We start from the raw sequence: 20978 nt of genomic DNA, 5'->3' as shown, positions 1-20978 counted from the left end.
TCATTTTGGACGGCACGGTGGTGCAGTGCAAGAGTTGCTGCCTCACAGCGTCAGAGACCCGGGTTCGATCCTGACTAAACATCGAAACATAGAAAATAGGTGCAGGTGTAGGCCATTCGGCCCTTCAATCCAGCACCGCCATTCAATATGATCATGGTTGATCATCCAAAATCAGTACCCCGTTCCTGATTTTTCCCCATATGCCTTGATTCGCTTAGCCCTAAATCTAACTCTCATGAAAACATCCAGTGAATTGGCCTCCACTGCCTTCTGTGTCAGAGAATTCCACAGATTCACAACTCTCTGGGTGAAAACGTTTTTCCTCATCTTAGTCCTAAATGGCCGACCCCTTATTCTTAAACTGTGACCCCTGGTTGTGGACTCCCCCAACATTGGGAACATATTTCCTGCATCTACCTTGCCCAACCCGCACCAACCAATCTACACCCCCAAAGTGGATAACCTCACATTTATCCACATTGTCCTGTGTCTGCCATGCATCCGCCCACTCACACAACCTATCCAAGTCACCCTGCAGCCTCATAGCATCCTCCTCGCAGCTCACACTGCCACCCAGCTTTGTGTCATCTGCAACTTTGCTAGTATTACTTTTAATTCCATCATCTAAATCATTAATATATATTGTAAATAGTTGCAGAGTTTTGGTATATAGATATTATTTTGTCTATTTATTCACAAAATGCTGGAGTAACTCAGCAGGTCAGGCAGCCTAAGAGGAACTGCTGCACTGAACGTCCACTGATTTACTTCAAACCACTCCCTTCCCACCCAAACCACCCCATCCCTGGGCACTTTCTCCTGCAACCGCAGGAGATGCAACACCTGTCCCTTTACCTCCCCCCACAACTCCATCCAAAGACCCAAACAGTCGTTCCAGGTGAGACAAAGGTTCATCTGCACCTCCTCCAACCTCATCTATTGCATCCGCTGCTCTAGATGTCAACTTCTTTACATCGGCAAAACCAAGCACAGGCTCGGCGATCGTTTCATTCAACACCTTCGCTCAGTCCGCCTTAACCAACCTGATCTCCCGGTGGCTGAGTACTTCATTTTGTCTAGATACATCCTGTTATTTTGTCTAGATACATCTTGGACATTTTGGACACTTGGGGGCTGTCGTTAGATGAATACATATATGGGCATAAGGGACTGGGAGGAATCAGAACAAGGTGGGATATCTGTGGATACAAGGACTGGGAGGTGTTAGATTCAGGGAGGGAGAGTATACAGTTCAGACCTGCAACGGGAGCTGTGAGCAGGCGGGGGGAACCGAGCAGCCAGCTACGACTTGAATGCAAAATAAGTACAGCCTGGTATGTTCATCTCTTTGTTTGTACAACTACTTCAATAAACAACTAATTAAACTGGGATTTTTTTGTTGTTGAAGATCTCTCTGTTGAGACTAGCATTAAGATCACTATGACTCCCTGTATAATGACGGCAATTACAATAGAATAGAATAGAATTAGAATAGAGTTTACTGGAAAAGACTGAAGTTGCCATTACACCTTGCTTGTCTTTGCTTGCAGATGAGGCACTGCTGATGTACCAGCAGGTTCTGCAGGCCACGCTCGAGAGGGAAAGTTGCCCGGCACCGTCGGGTTTCCTGGAGGTTGCCCTGAGCAAGATTCAAGCGGCTGTTGGTGGAGCCGGTGGGAGGGGCAGCGTCGATCAGCTGCGGGATGTTTCCGTGATGTGCAGGGCCGTGGCTGACGTGGTCGGCTGGGAGATTCACGCTCTGTGCCCCGAGGTGGGGTCACTGCTGCAGTCCCTCGGCAAGGGCGGCGGCGCGTTGCAGGCAACCATCACGGCGCCGCATGCACTGGGGCCGGGCGCAGCGGCGGTGGTGGGCACTGGACCCGGCACCGCCAGAGAATCTCCACCGCTGATCTACGATGGCAGGGAAGCACTGGACAGCTGGTGATGACAGAATGATCCGCCGAAGAGGAACTACCGCACTGAACGTCCACTGATTTACTTTAAACTACTCCCTTCCCACCCAAACCACCCCATCCCCGGGCACTTTCCCCTGCAACCACAAGAGATGCAACACCTATCCCTTTACCCTCCCCCCTCAACTCCATCCAAGGACCCAAACAGTCTTTCCAGGTGAGACAGAGGTTCACCTGCACCTCCTCCAACCTCATCTATTGCATCCGTTGCTCCAGATGTCAACTTCTCTACATCGGCGAAACCAAACGCAGGTTCGGCGATCGTTCCGCTCAACACCTTCGCTCAGTCCGCTTTAACCAACCTGATCTCCCGGTGGCTGAGCACTTCAACTCCCCCTCCCACTCCCAGTCTGACCTTTCTGTCATGGGCCTCATCCAGTGCCATAGTGAGGCCCACCGGAAATTGGAGGAACAGCACCTCATATTTCGCCTGGGCAGCTTGCAGCCCAGCGGTACGAACATTGACTTCTCCAACTTTAGATAGTTCCTCTGTCCCTCCCTTCCCCTCCCCCTTCCCAGTTCTCCCTCTATCTTCCTGTCTCCACCTATATCCTTCCTTTGTCCCGCCCCCCTGACATCAGTCTGAAGAAGGGTCTCGACCCGAAACGTCATCCATTCCTTCTCTCCTGAGATGCTGCCTGACCCGCTGAGTTACTCCAGCATTTTGTGAAATAAATACCTTTGATTTGTACCAGCATCTGCAGTTATTTTCTTACACTTCAAATCACTCGATGAACTGCAGGGAGCGGTCATGTCAGAAGTGATAGGAGCAGAATGAGGCCATTCAGCCCATCAAGTCCACCCTGCCATCCAATCATGGCTGATCTATCTCTCACTCCTAACCCCATTCTCCTGCCTTTCCCCACAACCCCTGACATACTTGGCTAATAAAGTATGATTATTATGATTATGATTATGATCAAGAATGGTGGTAGAATTCAAAGTCTTTATAATGCGTATTGTGACAGTGGCATTTTATTATAAGAAGATAACTGCAGATGGTGGTACAAATCGAAGGTTTTTATTCACAAAATGCTGGAGTAACTCAGCAGGTCAGGCAGCATCTCGGGAGAGAAGGAATGGGTGACGTTTCGGGTCGAGACCCTTCTTCAGACTGATGTCAGGGGGGCGGGACAAAGGAAGGATATAGGTGGAGACAGGAAGATAGAGGGAGATCTGGGAAGGAGGAGGGGAAGAGAGGGACAGAGGAACTATTATATACTTTGCAACAGTTTACTCTTCTCGAAGACACCAAATCTGTCATTCTGTAGACAAATATATAATATTTATATTTGCAATAATGAATGGGATGTCCTTTAGGTTTATTATTGTCATGCGTACTGAGGTGCAGTATGCTATGTTTTGCATGCTATCCAAACAGTTCAGATAATACCACACATAAATACAATCAAGCCTCACTCAAGTACAATAGTTAGAGCAAAGGGGAAGATACAGAGTGTAGAATATAGTTCTCAGCATTGTCGAGCAGCAGTTCCACAGACAAAGTCCAATGTCCGCAATGGGGTAGCGGTGAATCGGACAGTACCCTAGCTTGTGGAAGGGCCGTTCAGAAGCCTGATAACAGATGGGAAGTAGCTGTTCCTGAGTCTGGTGGTGCGCGCTTTCAAGCTTCTGTCCTTCCTGACGGGAAGCAAATCCACATAAATGCATTCATTCTGTGTGTTTCATTCCCAGTTAACATCCCAAAGGTGTGTCCTCTCTATATCTTAGGCCCCCTCGGTCTTGGCTGACCATCCTAGTTGGCTGCTTGCTCCACACCTAGGCTAGAGCAGCGTTGCTTGTGGGGCCACAGTTTAAGAATAGGCCATTTAAGGCCAGTTTAAGGCCATTTAGAACGGAGATGAGGAAAAACTTTTTCACCCAGAGAGTTGTGAATCTGGAATTCTCTGCCTCAGAAGGCATTGGAGGCCAATTCTCTGAATGCATTCAAGAGAGAGCTAGATAGAGCTCTTAAGGATAGCGGAGTCAGGGGGTATGGGGAGAAGGCAGGAACGGGGTACTTATTGAGAATGATCAGCCATGATCTCACATTGAATGGCGGTGCTGGCTCGAAGGGCCGAATGGCCTCCTCCTGCACCTATTGTCTATTGTGGCTGAAGAGACCAATGCAGCAGTGACAGTCTCTGTCACAAAGGTCACATGTACATGTGGTCTCTGGTCTGTTGAAGTTGCTGCGCTCCTTTCTGCGTGCCCGCTTGTCTGCCGCTGCGTTCATCAGTGAATCTTCCCCCGTTTTAAGATGTTGGTTCAGGGTACATTTCCCCCTCGTGCGGTCAGCTGCAAGGTCTCCCAGGACTCCACATCGATGTCGAGCTCCTTCAAATCTCTCTATATAAGCTATAAGAAATGTATCAATGCTTTGATGAGAATGAACAAGGCGTAATTAGTAAATTAGTAGCTCTACTCGACAACCAAAAGTCTGTAGCCTCCTTTTGCTCTGATATTTTATTTCATTCTTCACATGTTTGAATTATAATGTTTTATACTTAATGTTTTATGTTTTATTCTTAATTGTTTACTGTATGTCGTGTTGTTACTTGCGAGCAAAGCACCAAGGCACATTCCTTGTATGTGTACATACTTGGCTAATAAAATGTATTCAATTCAATTCAATTTAATTCAATTTGCAGATGACACTAAATTAAAGGTAGACACAAAATGCTGGAGTAACTCAGCGGGTCAGGCAGCATCTCAGGAGAGAAGGAATGGGGAGACGTTTCGGGTCGAGACTCTTCTTCAGACTCAGCGGGTCAGGCAGAATCTCAGGAGGGAAGGAATGGGTGACATTTCGGGTCTCAACCCGAAACGTCGCCCATTCCTTCTCTCCTGAGATGCTGCCTGACCCGCTGAGTTATTCCAGCATTTTGTGTCTACCTTCGATTTGAACCAGCATCTGCTGTTATTTTCCCACACTAAATTAAAGCCTATCATTACTAAACTAGGTGATAGTGAAGATGGTTGTTAAAAATGGCAGCACGCTTGTGATCAGTTTATTCAAGAGCTGTTATCAGGGAACTAAAACGTCCTCAAGTAGCCTGAGAAATGGATAATGGAGTTTAATGCTGATTACTGTGATTAGTTGAATTTGGGAAGTCAAACCAGGGCAGGACCTTCACAGTGAATGGCAGGGCTCTGGGGAGTGTTGTAGAGCAGAGGGATCTCAGATTACAAGTGTTGGAAAGAACTGCAGATGCTGGTTTAAATCGAAGACAGACACAAAATGCTGGAGTAACTCAGCGGGACAGGCAGCATCTCTGGAGAGAAGGAATGGGTGACGTTTTGGGTCGAGACCCTTCTTCAGAGTCTTGAATCTGAAGAATTTTGTGTCTAGCTTAGGTATTTGGAAGGGGCAGGGTTTGGAGGGATGTGGGCCAAAGGAAGGCAGGTGGGACTAGTGAAGCTGGCTGTGGGCAAGTTGGGCCGAAGGTCCTGTTTCCATGGCTGTATCACTCCATGTAAGACAAGTTGTCAGGATCAAGCCCCATGTTGGTCCAGGGCTGGTCTACGTTAGTGAAGCAGAGAGAACAATGAGGGCGGTCACGATGGCGCAGCGGTAGAGTTGCTGCCTCACAGCGCCGGAGACCCGGGTTCCATCCCGACTACGGGTGCTGTCTGTACAGAGTTTGTACGTTCTCCCCGTGACCTGCGTGGGTTTTCTCCGAGATCTTTGGTTTCCTCCCACTCCAAAGACGTGCAGGTTTGTAGGTTAATATATCTTGGTAAATGTTTTTTTTTAATTGTCCCTAGTGGGTATAGGATAGTGTTAAATGGTCCCTAGGGGTATAACATAGAAACATATAGAAACATAGAAAATAGGCCCTTCGAGCCAGCACCGCCATTCATTGTGATCATGGCTCATCATCTACAATCAGTAACCCGTGCCTGCCTTCTCCCCATATCCCTTGATTCCGCTAGCCCCTAGAGCTCTATCTAACTCTGTTTTAAATTCATCCAGCAAATTGGCTTCCACTGCCTTCTGTGGCAGAGAATTCCACAAATTTACAACTCTGGGTGAAAAAGTTTCTTCTCACCTCAGTTTTAAATGGCCTCCCCTTTATTCTTAGGATAGTGTTAAAATATTGTCCCTAGTGGGTATAGGATAGTGTTAAAAAACTATCCCTAGTGGGTGTAAGATAGTGTGAAGAAATTATCCCTAGTGGGTGTAGGATAGTGTTAAAAAATTGTCCCGAGTGGGTGTACAATAGTGTTGAAAAATTGACCCTAGTGGGTATAGGATAGTGTTAAAAAATTATCCCTAGTGGGGTGTAGGATACTTCCAGTGTTGTCCCTGGTGGAGTCTTTGGTCAAGATACAAGTAGTGTAGGAAAATAACTGCAGATGCTGGTAGAAATCGAAGGTATCACAAAATGCTGGAGTAACTCAGCAGGTCAGGCAGCATCTAGGAGAGATGGAATGGGTGATGTTTCGGGTCGAGACCCTTCTTCAGACTGACCCGAAACGTCACCCATTCCCTCTCTCCTAGATGCTGCCTGACCCGCTGAGTTACTCCAGCATTTTGTAAGTAAACCTGCCTTCGATTTGTACCAGCATCTGCAGTTATTTTCCTACACTACTTGTATCTTGTGGCCATCACTCCCGAGGTCCACCAGGGGCAACACTGGAAGTATCCTATACCCCACTAGGGTCAATTTTTTAACACTATCCCATACCCTACTAGGGACAATTTTTAACACTATCCTATATCCACTAGGGTCAATTTTTTAACACTATCCTATACCCACTAGGGTCAATTTTTGTACCACAAGATACCACAATATACAAGGTTGGACACAAGATGTTTGGAGTAACTCAGCTGGTCAAGGTCTGGGAGAGAGAGAGAAGGAATGGGTGACCCTTCAGCCAGGTCCTCTTCTCTATCTCCCCCCTGAGATGCCGCCTTGACCCGCTGGGGGTCGCTCCGGCATCTTGCGCCCGCCCCCGGTCCATTCTGCGGCGTCGTCTTTCCACCGCAAGGTGCAACAGTGAGGGGAATAAGGGGTGCGCACCGCGAAGCTGCGGAGGCGCCGGCCAATGGAAGGCGGCGTCTCTCGGCCCCCCCCCCCCCCCCCTCCCCGCCTGTTGCCGGGTGGGCCGGGATGAGAGGGCGGCGCTGATTGGCTGCGGGAGGGGGCGTTCGCTACATTGATCGGCTACATAATGATCGGCTACATTGGGGTCGCAGGTTAACGCGCTGCTGCTGTTGTTGTTGTTGTCACTATTACTACTACTATAACTACTGTTGCTACTGCTACTGCTGCCCACCGTCCCCCGCTCCAGCCCCCAGCCTCTCCAGCCCCCGTTGTTTGTTTGTTTGTTTGTTTGTTTGTTTGTTTGTTTGTTTGGTGTGTGTGTGGGGCCAGGCGTAAGCCCCCCTCTCCAGCATCGGCCATGGCCCTGGTGAGAGCGGGTCGCGGGCTCCTGCTGCCCGCCAGGCTGGCGGCTGCTGCTGCTGCGGCCGGCGGCTGCCTCAGGACACACGGGACGGCGGAGGCACTGAGAGGTGAGCGGCCCTAGCCATGGTGGCGGCCTCCTATTTATAGTCCTCGCACTGTGTCCTTGCACTGTGTGTTTACGATACCCCGATCAAGGTGATTAGTGCTGGTTGGTGTCGGGAGAGAAAGACTGGAGCGACTACGCTGGCATTTAGAAGGACGAGAGGGGATCTTATTGAGACATGGAAGATTATACGAAATACAACGAGATCTGGGTGTGCATCAGTCACTGAAAGGAAGCATGCAGGTACAGCAGGCAGTGAAGAAAGCCAATGGCATGTTGGCCTTCATAACAAGATGAGTTGAGTATAGGAGCAAAGAGGTCCTTCTGCAGTTGTACAGGGCCCTAGTGAGACCGCACCTGGAGTACTGTGTGCAGTTTTGGTCTACAAATTTGAGGAAGGATGTGAGGGCATGCAGCGTAGGTTTACTAGGTTAATTCCCGGAATGGCAGGACTGTCGTATGTTGAAAGACTGGAGCGACTAGGCTTGTATACACTGGAATTTAGAAGGATGAGAGGGGAATGTATTGAAACATATAAGATTATGAAGGGATTGGACATGTTAGAGGCAGGAAACATGTTCCCAATGTTGGGGGAGTCCAGAACCAGGGGCCACAGTTTAAGAATAAGGGGTAGGCCATTTAGAACGGAGATGAGGAAAAACTGTTTCAGTCAGAGAGTTCTAAATCTGTGGAATTCTCTGCCTCAGAAGGCAGTGGAGGCCAATTCTCTGGATGCTTTCAAGAGAGAGCTAGATAGAGCTCTTAAGGATAGCAGAGTCAGGGGGTATGGGGAGAAGGCAGGAACAGGGTACTGATTGTGAATGATCAGCCATGAACACATTGAATGGCGGTGCTGGCTCGAAGGGCCGAATGGCCTACTCCTGCACCTATTGTCTATTGAGAAGGCAGGAGAATGGGGTTGGTGTACACTTGATGGGCCTCATTCTGTTCTTATTACTCATGACCTTCTGAAATTCCTCGTATGTTGCAAAACATACTTGGCTAATAAAGTATGATTATGAGCTGCCCTATTATTAGACAGCCGCCCCCACGCAGTTAGCTAACACTAGACAAAATGTCACCTATTCCTTTTCTCCAGAAATGCTGCAGTAGGTTGAAGACAAGTCAACCAGCATTCACAGATTCTTGTGGTCTGAAGAAGGGTCTCGACCCAAATTATCACCCATTCCGTCTCTCCAGAGATGCTGCTGAATTACTCCAGCATTTTGTGTCCACCTTCCACAGATTCTTGCTTCTACATTTCAAAGATCTGCCCGAAGATGTTCTCGGAGATGCTGAAGATAGGCACAAAAGCTTTTCACTGTACCTCGGTGCACGTGACAATAAGTTTAGTCAGAGGGTGGTGGACTACGGAAATGACAGAGACCCTGCATTTGGAAAAAATAAGGTTTGCCTTAATCGAAAAACTTGAGCTATTTTTTAAAATATGGTCTCCATTTATTGAATTTTTAGAAAAGTAAATGTGTTTGGCACAGGACTAAAATAAAAAATTTAAATTAAAAGTTGAAACTTGAGTTAGGGGTTGGATGTACAACTGTGGTTATTGTCTCCCGGATCTACTCCCTTTAATTTTTATTGTTAGATCCGTTTTTTTAACCCTTTTACTCTCTCTCCCCAAGTTTATAGTTTTTTTAAATTTTATTTTTACTTTCTCCAAAAATTTAAAAATTGAAGCTATGTAAGAACTTTGTAACAAATGTGTTTTTTTAATTTCTATTTGTACATATGCTTTTCAAAAATAAAAAATATTAAGAGGGTGGTGAATCTGTGGAATTCATTGCCACAGACGGCTGTGGAGGCCAAGTCAATGGATATTTTTAAGGTGGAGATTGACAGATTCTTGGGCAGTAAGCATGTCCAGGGTTATGGGGAGAAGGCAGGAGAATGGGGTTAGGAGGGAGAGATAGATCAGCCATGATTGAATGGTGGTGTGGACTTGATGGGCCGAATGGCCTAATTCTGTTGCTAGATCCTATGAATAAGCCCGTCGATTGATTGCTTTTACTACATTAATTGGCAGAAGATCTATTTTATTTAAATGGAAAGACTCCCCCCTCCCCCCCCCCCTCCTTCTACTCTCTGCCCTCTCCCCTCCCCCTCCCCACTCCATCCCCACAATTCTAGCCCCACCTTACTCACCGTCGTCCCTTTGGTGCTAATGGAAGAAGTTCCGTTGAAATCGGTGTCATATTTTAAAAGTTATTCGCATTTTAAAGTTTAAGTCCATCTCCTAGAGAGGGGGGAGGGAGGGAAAGAGGGGGGAAGGAGAGAGGATGTGGGGTTGAGGGGGATGGAGTGGGGAGGGGGAGGGGAGAGGGCAGAGAGTAGAAGGAGGGGGGGGGAGGGGGGGAGGAGAGGGTGCTGCACCAATGCAGGACCAATGCAGGACCAATGCAGGAGAGGTTTGGGCCCAACAGGTCCACTTTGTCTAGTTTCTTTTAAATGTAGAAGCAAGTGTCTAGATGTTTACAAAACAAATACGAAGTGCAGGAGTGACTCAGCAGGTTTTATTTTATTCGTGTCAGCACAACCTCTTGCCAATAGCGAGCAAATTTTAATGCCACATCGTTATTCGTACCAGGTACGTTCTCGTTGCGGTCCCTGTCAGATTCTACAAGTATCTGTGAATCCTGCTACCACACAGTACACATTGCTACCAACTCAGCAGGTCAGGCAGTATTTCTGAGAGCAAGGGGAGGTGACATTTCAGGCCAGATCTTTTAAATGCGCAAGCAAGGATCTGTAGATGATGGTTTCCAAAACAAATACAAAGTGTTGCTTTGGAGGCTGTATATTTGGAGAACATGCTGATGTTTTGAATTGGGACTTTTCTTCAACCTACTGCAGTCACCTACCAATGTTCTCCAGAGATCCCAAAAATGTCTAGGCTTGTATACACTGGAATTTAGAAGGATGAGAGGAGATCTTATCGAAACGTATAAGATTATTAAGGGGTTGGACACGTCAGAGGCAGGAAACATGTTCCCAATGTTGGGAGAGTCCAGAACAAGGGGCCACAGTTTAAGAATAAGGGGTAGGCCATTTAGAACGGAGATGAGGAAAAGCTTTTTCAGTCAGAGAGTTGTGAATCTGTGGAATTCTCTGCCTCAGAAGGCAGTGGAGGCCAATTCTCTGAATGCATTCAAGAGAGAGCTAGATAGAGCTCTTAAGGATAGCGGAGTTAGGGGGTATGGGGAGAAGGCAGGAACGGGGTACTGATTGAGAATGATCAGCCATGATCACATTGAATGGCGGTGCTGGCTCGAAGGGCCGAATGGCCTCCTCCTGCACCTATTGTCTATTGTCACCCATCCCTTCTCTCCAGAGATGCTGCCTGTCCCGCTGAGTTACTCCAGCATTTTGTACTTGTTTTGTAAACCAGCATCTATAATTCCTTGCTTCTACATTTAGAAACATAGAAATTAGGTGCAGGAGGAGGCCATTCGGCCCTTCGAGCCAGCACCACCATTCATTGTGATCATGGCTGATCATCCACAATCAGTAACCTGTGCCTGCTTTCTCCCCATACCCTTATCTAACTCTCTTTTAAATAGGGAGTCATAACCCCCAGAGCTCTATCTAACTCTCTTTTAAATTCATCCAGTGAATTGGCCTCCACTGCCTTCTGTGGCAGAGAATTTCACAACTCTCTGGGTGAAAAAGTTCCTTCTCACCTCAGTTTTGAATGGCCTCCCCTTTATTTCTTAGACTGTGTGGCCCCTGGTTCTGGACTCCCCCAACATTGGGAACATTTTTCCTGCATCTAACTTGTCCAGTCCTTTTATAATTTTAAAAGATCTGGCACTGAAACATCATCGATCCATGTTCTCAGAGATGCTGCCTGACCTGCTGAGTTACTCCAGCACTTTGTGTCTTTTTAAAAAAAACAACAACATCTGCAGTTCCTTGTTTCATTATATTTGGACGGGTACATGGATGAGAACGGGGTGTGGATCAAACACAGGCAGGTGGAACTATGTAGAAGGGGGAAAAATAAACTGGAGTAACTCAGCGGGTCAGACAGCCTCTGGAGAAAAGGAATTGGTGACGTTTCGGGTCGAGACCCTTCCGCATCTGAGGTAACATGGTTGGCATGGGCAGGTTTTGACGAAGGGCATGTTTGTATGCTGTTTGACTCTATGCAAGAGGAATTCAGTGGGTCAGGTAGCATCAGCGATCCCCGCACATTAACACTATCCTACACCCACTAGGGACAATATTTTCATTACCAAACCAATTAACCTACCAGCCACGTTTTTGGAGTGTGGGAGGAAACCAAAGATCTCGGAGAAAACCCACGCGGGTCACGGGGAGAACGTACAAACTCCGTACAGAAAGCGCCCGCAGTCGGGATGCAACCCGGGTCTCCTGCGCTGCATTCGCTGTAAGGCGGCAACTCTACCGCTGCGCCACAGTGCCGCCCTGAGGAGTGGGAGCATTTCAGAACTCCGCAGAGGGATGACCAAGGGACGGGTCAAGAAAGCAACATAGATTATGCGTAAACTTGCAAGAAACATAACGTATTTTTGGTGCTGGCGAGAGTCAACGTTTAAGTTCCTGGACATGCAGACCTCTGAAGATCTGTCCTGGACCCAGCATGTTGATGGAGATGTGATTTGTCTCCGTATCGTATCTCCGTCCCCACTGCGGCCTAACATCGTGGAGTTGGCGGCCTTTCCTGGAGACCGGCCCGGCACTTCAAGCCGTGGGCACGGCGCGGACTTTAACATCGTGGAGCTGCCATCCTTTGCCGGGGATCGACTGTGGAGAGCTCCAACCGCGGGGCCTGTGGACTCTAACACCATGAAGCCCGCAGTCTCTGGTGAGAAGAGGCCGACTCGGGAGCTCCACGCCGCGGAGAGAGTTTCAACCGCCCCAACGCAGGGAGTTTCGATCGTCCCGACGCGAGGGCTCGGACATCGGACAGTCGGCAGCGGCGACTGCAGACGGTTCAACAGCCCCGACCGCGGGTGAACAAAGAGGAAGGTGATTGGACTTTATTACCTTCCATCACAGTGAGGAATGTGGAATCCGCTGTGGTGGGTGTTTATGGTAAATGTTACTGTATGTGGCTGTGTGTCTTGTTGCTTTTCACTCAGTGTGGCTGTACAGTAACTCACATTTCGCTGTACATTAATTAGTACATGTGACAATAAATTGATCTTGAATCTTGATGCAGTCATACAGCCCATCAACACCTCTACTTTCTTAGAAGATTGAGGAGAATCGATATGTCGGAGAATACTCTCTTAAACTTCTGCAGGTGTAGGGTAGAGAGATTACAGTCTGGTTGAATTACGGCCTGGTTCAGCATCTCAAACGCCCAGCAGTGACGGAGATCACAAAACGTGGTGGGCACTGCCCGGTCGGTCCATCACGGGTACTGACCTCCCCACCATCGAATTGATCTACAGGAGCCGCTGCCTCAAAAAGGCAGCCAGCATCATCGGAGACCCACACCACTCCTGCCATCGGGAAGATGGACTATTTTATCCTGTTGAATTCAGGGCGGCACGGTGGCGCAGCGGTAGAGTTGCTGCCTTACAGCGAATGCAGCAACCGGGTTCGATCCCGACTACGGGCGCTGCATGTACGGAGTTTGCACGTTTTCCCCGTGACCTGCGTGGGTTTTCTCCGAGATCTTCGGTTTCCTCCCACACTCCAAAGAAGTACAGGTATGTATGTAGGTTAATTGGCTTGGTGAATGTAAAAATCGTCCCTAGTGGGTGTAGGATAGTGTTAGCGTGCGGGGATCGCTGGTCGGCGCGGACCCAGTGGGCCGAAAGGGCCTGTTTGCGCGCTGTGTCTCTAAACTAAACTAAACTAAAAGAAGGTACAGGAGCCTGAAAACCATGATCACCTGGTTCAAGAATAGCTTCTTCCCAACAACCATTAAGCTCTTGAACATTAGGCAGCACTAACTAAACTGAACAATGGACTGCCCTTCGTTACAGTAAGGACTTGGGGAATTATTTTGCACTAGTTTGGGGTTATTAATGTATTGATTGTTTGTTTATGTTATCTATGATTTTTTTGTTTACGGGCTGTTGTGCTGCTGTAAGTAAAAATTGTAATTGTTTCAATGATTATGACAATTTAAACACTGTTGGTTCTCTTGAGCAAAGGTTGGCATGGTTTTCTGCCTGTTCCCATGTTGTATGTTCTATGACCTGATTTATAGGAAAGATTTTGTCAAGCTGGAAAGGGTGCAGAGAAGATTTACGAGGATGTTGCCAGGACTAGAGGGTGTGAGCTACAGGGAGAGGTTGAGTAGGCTGGGTCTCTATTCCTTGGAGCGCAGGAAGATGAGGGGTGATCTTATAGAGGTGTATAAAATGATGAAAGGAATAGATCGGGTAGACGCACAGAGTCTCTTGCCCAGAGTAGGGGAATCGAGGACCAGAGGACATAGGTTCAAGGTGAAGGGGAAAAGATTTAATAGGAATCTGAGGGGTAACATTTTCACACAGAGGGTGGTGGGTGTATGGAACAAGCTGCCAGAGGAGGTAGTTGAGGCAGGGACTATCGCAATGTTTAAGAAACAGTTAGACAGGTACATGGATAGGACAGGTTTGGAAGGAATGGGCCAAACGCAGGCAGGTGGGACTAGTGTAGCTGGGACATGTTGGTCGGTGTGGGCAAGTTGGGCCGAAGGGCCTGTTTCCACACTGTATCACTCTGTGATTCTAATAGTATAAAAAGGGGAAAGGCAGGCAGAGACGGGGGAATTTATAATGGGGATGAGGAAATCATATATCATATCATATCATATATATACAGCCGGAAACAGACCTTTTCGGCCCTCCAAGTCCGTGCCGCCCAGTGATCCCCGCACATTAACACTATCCTACACCCACTAGGGACAATTTTTACATTTACCCATCCAATTAACCTACATACCTGTACGTCTTTGGAGTGTGGGAGGAAACCGAAGATCTCGGAGAAAACCCACGCAGGTCACGGGGAGAACGTACAAACTCCTTACAGTGCAGCACCCGTAGTCAGGATCGAACCTGAGTCTCCGGAGCTGCATTCGCTGTAAAGCAACAACTCTACCGCTGCGCCACCGTGACAGAGGAGTTAAAAGATGACTGTCCTTTTTCATAGAAGAACTTGAACAACTTTCCAGAAATGTCAGAACCATGAATCTCAATGAGAAAGGGGAACTGGAGACAGCATGTTTCCGTGTGAAACTAGTGCTTGATGTTTGTGAGATACGTTGTAGTTGAGGATTAAGTCTTGTGCCTCGGTAAAGCAACCAACATAATCAAACCCATCTAAGTGTAACATTTGAATCTGAAGGTAGACACATGATGCTGGAGTAACTCAGTGGGACCGGCAGCATCTCTGGAGAGAATGAATGGGTGATGTTTCGGGTCGAGACCCTTCTTGTCTCCAGAGATGCTGCCTGTCCCGCTGTGTTACTCCAGCATCTCTGGAGAGAATGAATGGGTGATGTTTTGGGTCGAGACCCTTCTTGTCTCCAGAGATGCTGCCTGTCCCGCTGTGTTACTCCAGCATTTTGTATCTATCTTCGGTGTAAACCAGCGTCTGCAGTTCCTTCCTACATATTTGAATCTGATTTGAGTTCTGGACCTCATCCATACCCTCTCTACGTGCAATATGTTTCCATCTCCAGAACTTGTCCTGCCTCCATTGGCTGTTGAAATCCCTGGGATGGAGGGACTTTCATATGAGGAAAGATTGGAAAGACTGGGCTTGTATTCACTGGAGTTTGGAAGGATGAGAGGGGATCTTATAGAGACGTATAAAATTATAAAAGGACTGGACAAGCTAGATGCAGGAAAAATGTTCCCAATGTTGGGGGAGTCGAGAACCAGGGGACACAGTCTAAGAATAAAGGGGAGGCCATTTAAAACTGAGGTGAGAAGAAACTTTCATTTCACTGCACATCGTGTATATGTATGTGACAAATAAACTTGGCTTGACACGAGTTAGAAACATAGAAAAAACATAGCAAATAGGTGCAGTAGGAGGCCATTTGGCCCTTCGAGCCAGCACCGCCATTCATTGTGATCATGGCTGATCATCCACAATCAGTAACCCGTGCCTGCCTTCTCCCCATATCCCTTGATTCCACTAGCCCCTAGAGCTCTATCTAACTCTCTTTTAAATTCATCCAGTGAACTGGCCTCCACTGCCCTCTGTGGCAGAGAATTGCACAAAATTCACAACTCTCTGGGTGGAAAAAGATTTTTTTTTCTCACCTCGGTTTTAAATGGCCTCCCCTTTCTTCTTAAACTGTGGCCCCTGGTTCCGGACTCCCCCAACATTGGGAACATTTTTCCTGCATCTAGCTTGTCCAGTCCTTTTATAATTTTATACGTTTCTAGAAGAAACCCGATGGAAGTATATAAGATAGAGAGGCCTAGATAGGGTAGATAGTCAGAACCTTTCTCCCAGGGTGGAAATGTCAAAAACTAAAGGGTATAGCTTAAGGTGAGAAGGGCAAATTTTAAAGGCTGTGCAGAGCAAGTGTTTTTTTACATGGTGGTGGGTGCTTGAACACGCTGCCGAAGCTGATAGAGTCATAGAGTGATACAGTGTGGAAACAGGCCCAACTTACCCACACCGGCCAACATGTCCCAGCTACCCTAGTCCCACCTGCCTGCGCTTGGTCCATATCCCTCCAAACCTGTCCTATCCATGTACCTGTCCAACTGTTTCTTAAATATTGGGATAGTCCCTGCCTCAACCACCTCCTCTGGCAGCTCGTTCCATACACCCACCACCCTCTGTGTGGAAAAAGTTACAGGTTCCTATTAAATCTTTTCCCCCTCACTGTGAACCTACGTCCTCTGCTCCTTGATTCCCCTACTCTGGGGAAGAGATGATGGTGGTGGCAGGTCCCGGGGAGAACGTACAAACTCCGTACAGACAGCATTTTGTGTCTATCTTCAATTTTTCATCCTCACAGCTTTAAAGTGGCGATGAAGTAGGGAATGCAGCTGTGGTTCGGTGGTCTGTGTCTGTAAAGTGAGATTGCCTGGCCAGACTGGGACCAGCCACAGGTTGTGCTTGATTTGCATTTTTTGCTGCGTAGTTGTTCGTTTGCAAAACCTGTTTGGTAAATGAGTAATCCAACCGTTGACAAGCATAGATAGTTCTTGTTGGATGTGGAAACTTTTCAAAAGTTTAGAAACCCGAGTACAATGATTAGTACGGGTGTCAGGGGTTATGGGGAGAAGACAGGAGAATGGGGTTAGGAGGGAGAGATAGATCAGCCGTGACTCAATGGTGGAGTAGACTTGATGGGCCGAATGGCCTAATTCTGCCCCCGAGAAATTTATGAACATGAACAATACAGCTGAACCTGTTCATAATTAGATCTACAGCATGGAAACAGGCCCTTCGGCCCATCGAGTCTAGCGATGCTCACACATTAACACTATCCTACACTCGAGGGACAATTTATATTTATACCAAGCCAATAGAGTACACCGATCAGCCAAAACATTATGACCACTGACAGGCAAAGTGAATAACATTGATTATCTTGTTACAATGGCACCTGTCAAGGGGTGGGATATATTAGGCAGCAAGTGAACAGGCAGTTCTTGAAGTTGACGTGTTGGATGCAGGAGAAATGGGCAGGAGTAAAGACCTGAGCAACTTTGACAAGGGCCAAATTGTTACGGCCAGACGACTGGGTCAGAGCATCTGTGAAACGGCAAGGCTTGTGGGGTGCTCCCGGTCAGCAGTGGTGAGTCCCGACCGACAGTGGTCCGAGGAGGGACAAACCACAAACCGGCGACAGACAGGGTGTTGGGCGCCCAAGGTTCATCGATGCGCGAGGGCAACGAAGGCTATCCCGTCTGGTCCGAACCGACAGAAGGTCGACTGTGGCACAAGTCACAGAAAATGTTAATGGCGGTCACGGGAGGAATGTGTCACGATACACAGTGCATCGCACCCTGCTGCGTATGGGGCTGCACACGGAGGACCAACAGCATATTGGGCAGGTGGGCATAATGTTTTGGCTCATCAGGTCATAATGTTTTGGCTGATTGGTGTATACTCTAAACTCCCTCTGCACTTCTGTACTGCTAAACTGACCATTGAAGGGTTGTATAGGAGTTGCTGCCTCAAAAAGGCAGCCAGCATTATCAAAGACCCACACCACCCTGGCCACACACTCATCTCACTGCTATCAGTTGGAAGCTGGGACAGGAGCCTGGAAACTATGACCACAAGGTTCAAGATCAGCTTCTTCCCAGCAACTGTATTTCTAAACTACTAAACTAAACTGTCAGGCTCTGTAATACTGCACAACATTAATCCCGGCAACTACGATCTCCCATAGACTTTGTTTTAGATTTTTTAGATTTAGGGATACAGCACGGAAACAGGCCCTTCGGCCCATCGAGTCCGCGCCGCCCAGCGATCCCCACACACTAACACCAACCTACACACACTAGGGACAATTTTTTACATTTTACCCAGTCAATTAACCTACAAACTTGTACGTCTTTGGAGCGTGGGAGGAAACCGAAGATCTCGGAGAAAACCCACGCAGGTCACGGGGAGAACGTACAAACTCCGTACAGATGGCGCCCGTAGTCAGGATCGAACCTGAGTCTCCGGTGCTGCATTCGCTGTAAGGCAGCAACTCTACCGCTGCGCCACCATGCATTACTGCATTACCGACTGCTTTTTGCACTATTGTATTCTGGTAACCGATTATTACTGGTTATTGATTATTGGATATTTATTTGTGGGTGCTTGCATTAATGGGTCAGTAAAGCCGCAGCAGGTAAAAATGTGATTATTTTGTTGCTGGTATGCGTGACAATTAAATGTGACCACGTGGGTTTTCTCCAGGTGGTCCGGTTTCATCCCACATGCCAAAGAAATGAAGGTTTGTTGGTTAATCGGCCCTCTGTGAAATTGTCCCTAGTGTGCAGGGAGTGGATGGGAAATTGGGATAACATAGAACTGGTGTGAACGGGTGACCAGTGGGCCGAAGGGCCTGTTTCCATGCTGTGTCTCGAAACTGAACTAAACTCTTTCGGCGGTATCACAAAATGTTGGAGTAACTCAGCGGGACAGGCAGCATCTCGGGAGAGAAGGAATGAGTGACGTTTCGGGTCGAGACCCTTCTTCAGACCAGTTTCGGGTCACCCATTCCTTCTCTCCTGAGATGCTGCCTGACCCGCTGAGTTACTCCGGCATTTTGTGATACCTTCGATTTGTACCAGCATCTGCAGTCATTTTCCTACTAAACTCTTTTGGCACTCCTGATGAAAGAAAAACTTCCCTAAATGATGGAGGACTATGGTATTAAATGTTTTTATATGACTGCTAAATTTTAATCAAGGAAAATGTTAAATAAGTATGGTGCTTTTTTTTGTAGAACTGGAATAGAATTTTTCTTTCTTTCATTCTGTCGTTCAAGTACCTCACAGTTCCAAAGACTCGGGTTGCATTCTGACCTCGGGAACTGTCTCTCTGGAGTTTGCAAGCTCTCCCTGTGACGGCCTGGGTTTCTTCCCCTGTTCCAAAGACCTGCGGGTTTGTAGGTTAATCGGCCCTCTGTGCAATTGTTCCCAGTGTGCAGGGAGTGGATGAGGAAGTGGGATATCATAGAACTAGTGTGACCGGGTGATCGCCGGTCGGCCTGGACCCAGTGGGCCGAAGGGCCTGTTTCCACGCTGTGCCTCGAAACTAAACATCTGATGTCAGAGGAGTTGCGACATTTTGCTTTGCTGTACACTGAAGTAAACATTAAAACAGAATATTTATATCATCTTTCCATTCCTTCACGCAGAGAAAAATGAAAAAATGGAAGAGATAAAAGCTTCTAAACGTAAGTCATGCAATTAAATCTTATGACACCGCATGAATATTGTCTTACGGACTTTGTGGTTTAATTTAGTCTGTGGTTTTAAGACTGCAGCCGTTCTCATGAACTTATTTCAGCGGTTACTTAACAGGTTAAGACGGTGCAGATTAGAAATTAGTCAACCAGCAGACAGGCGAGGTATTAATCGAAGGGAGACACAAAATGCTGGAGTAACTCAGCGGGTCAGGCAGCATCTTGGGAGAGAAGGAATGGGTGACGTTTCGGGTCGAGACCCTTCTTCAGACTGATGTCAGGGGAGGGGGGAGGGGGGAGGGGGCGGGACAAAGATAGAATGTAGTCGGAGACAGGAAGAGATGCTGCCTGACCCGCTGAGTTACTCCAGCATTTTGTGTCTACCTTCGATTTGAACCATCATCTGCAGTTATTCTCCTGGGCAAGGTATTAACCGTGGGGTTTGTGTCGATCGTTGGTCGCGGGCTTTGTTAGGATGTTGCCTCATGTTGACTTCCTCTCCCGGCAGCGGCCAGAGTGCAGTTTGACTGGCGGGACGCCCTAAACCTGGAGGGCCAGCTGACGGAGGAAGAGATCCTGATCAGAGACACGTTCCACGCCTACTGCCAGGCCAAGCTGATGCCTAGGATACTCATGGCAAACCGCAACGAAGGTCAGACCGGCAACTCTGCCCTCCCGCTCAGTCAATTATCCTGTTGGAGTCACAACGTGATACAGCGTGGAAATGGGCCCTTCAACCTGGGTTGCCAACTGCCCGCATTGGCTGGGACATTCCGTAGTTTGAGCTAAATTGGTTTGTCCCATTCGGGACCGCCCTTGTCCTGAATTAGGCCCGGGGGGCGCAGTAGGCCCGGACACTGTGGGCCCGGACACTGTGGGCCCGGACACTGTGGGCCCGGACACTGTGGGCCCGGACACTGTGGGCCCGGACACTGTGGGCCCGGACACTGTGGGCCCGGACACTGTGGGCCCGGACACTGTGGGCCCGGACACTGTGGGCCCGGACACTGTGGGCCCGGACACTGTGGGCCCGGACACTGTGGGCCCGGACACTGTGGGCCCGGACACTGTGGGCCCGGACACTGTGGGCCCGGACACTGTGGGCCCGGACACTGTGGGCCCGGACACTGTGGGCCCGGACACTGTGGGCCCGGACACTGTGGGCCCGGACACTGTGGGCCCGGACACTGTGGGCCCGGACACTGTGGGCCCGGAGGCCCGGTCGTCGCCTAATGGAGGTTGCGTAAGAACCAGCCTCCCGGCCCCGGCGGCCACCATTGGTGGAGTGGGAGCACATGGCCGCTGGCTGGGCCACGTGCTGTCACCTTTTGTCCCTTATTTGGGCGTGAGAAAGTTGGCAACCCTACCTCAACCCAACTTGCCTACACCAACCAACATGTTCCATTAGAAGACAGACACAAAAAGCTGGTGTGACTCAGCGGGTCAGGCAGCATCTCTGGAGAGAAGAAATGGGTGATGTTTCGTGTCGAGACCCTTCAGATGAGTCTGAACGGTTTCGACCGAAAAAGTTACCGTTGTGTGTAAATTAAAAATAAATACTTGCCCCACATAACTCCTTTTAAACGTTGCTCCTCTCAAATGAAAGCTAAGCCCCCTAGTCTTTGACATTT

The 20978-nt window shown here is 48.3% G+C and overlaps 1 protein-coding gene across 2 annotated transcripts in view; it reads left to right on the top strand.

Annotated features, from left to right (window-relative positions):
- Nucleotides 1–7146: 7146 nt before the first annotated feature.
- The window catches only part of gcdhb (glutaryl-CoA dehydrogenase b), a 37750-nt gene continuing 23918 nt past the window's right edge, over nucleotides 7147–20978 (top strand). The window contains exons 1-3 of one of the 2 annotated variants that reach the window (XM_078429222.1): nucleotides 7147–7494; nucleotides 19300–19338; nucleotides 19856–19999. In XM_078429222.1, the coding sequence (XP_078285348.1) occupies nucleotides 7383–7494; nucleotides 19300–19338; nucleotides 19856–19999 (295 nt within the window). In that variant the 5' untranslated portion in view covers nucleotides 7147–7382. The remainder of the gene's footprint in view (nucleotides 7495–19299; nucleotides 19339–19855; nucleotides 20000–20978) is intronic. The other variant, XM_078429223.1, reaches the window with a different exon arrangement.

The sequence above is a fragment of the Rhinoraja longicauda genome, chromosome 37 (genome assembly GCF_053455715.1).
Source record: "Rhinoraja longicauda isolate Sanriku21f chromosome 37, sRhiLon1.1, whole genome shotgun sequence".
Taxonomy (NCBI): Eukaryota; Metazoa; Chordata; class Chondrichthyes; order Rajiformes; family Arhynchobatidae; genus Rhinoraja; species Rhinoraja longicauda.
This window is presented reverse-complemented; position numbering and strand designations above follow the sequence as displayed.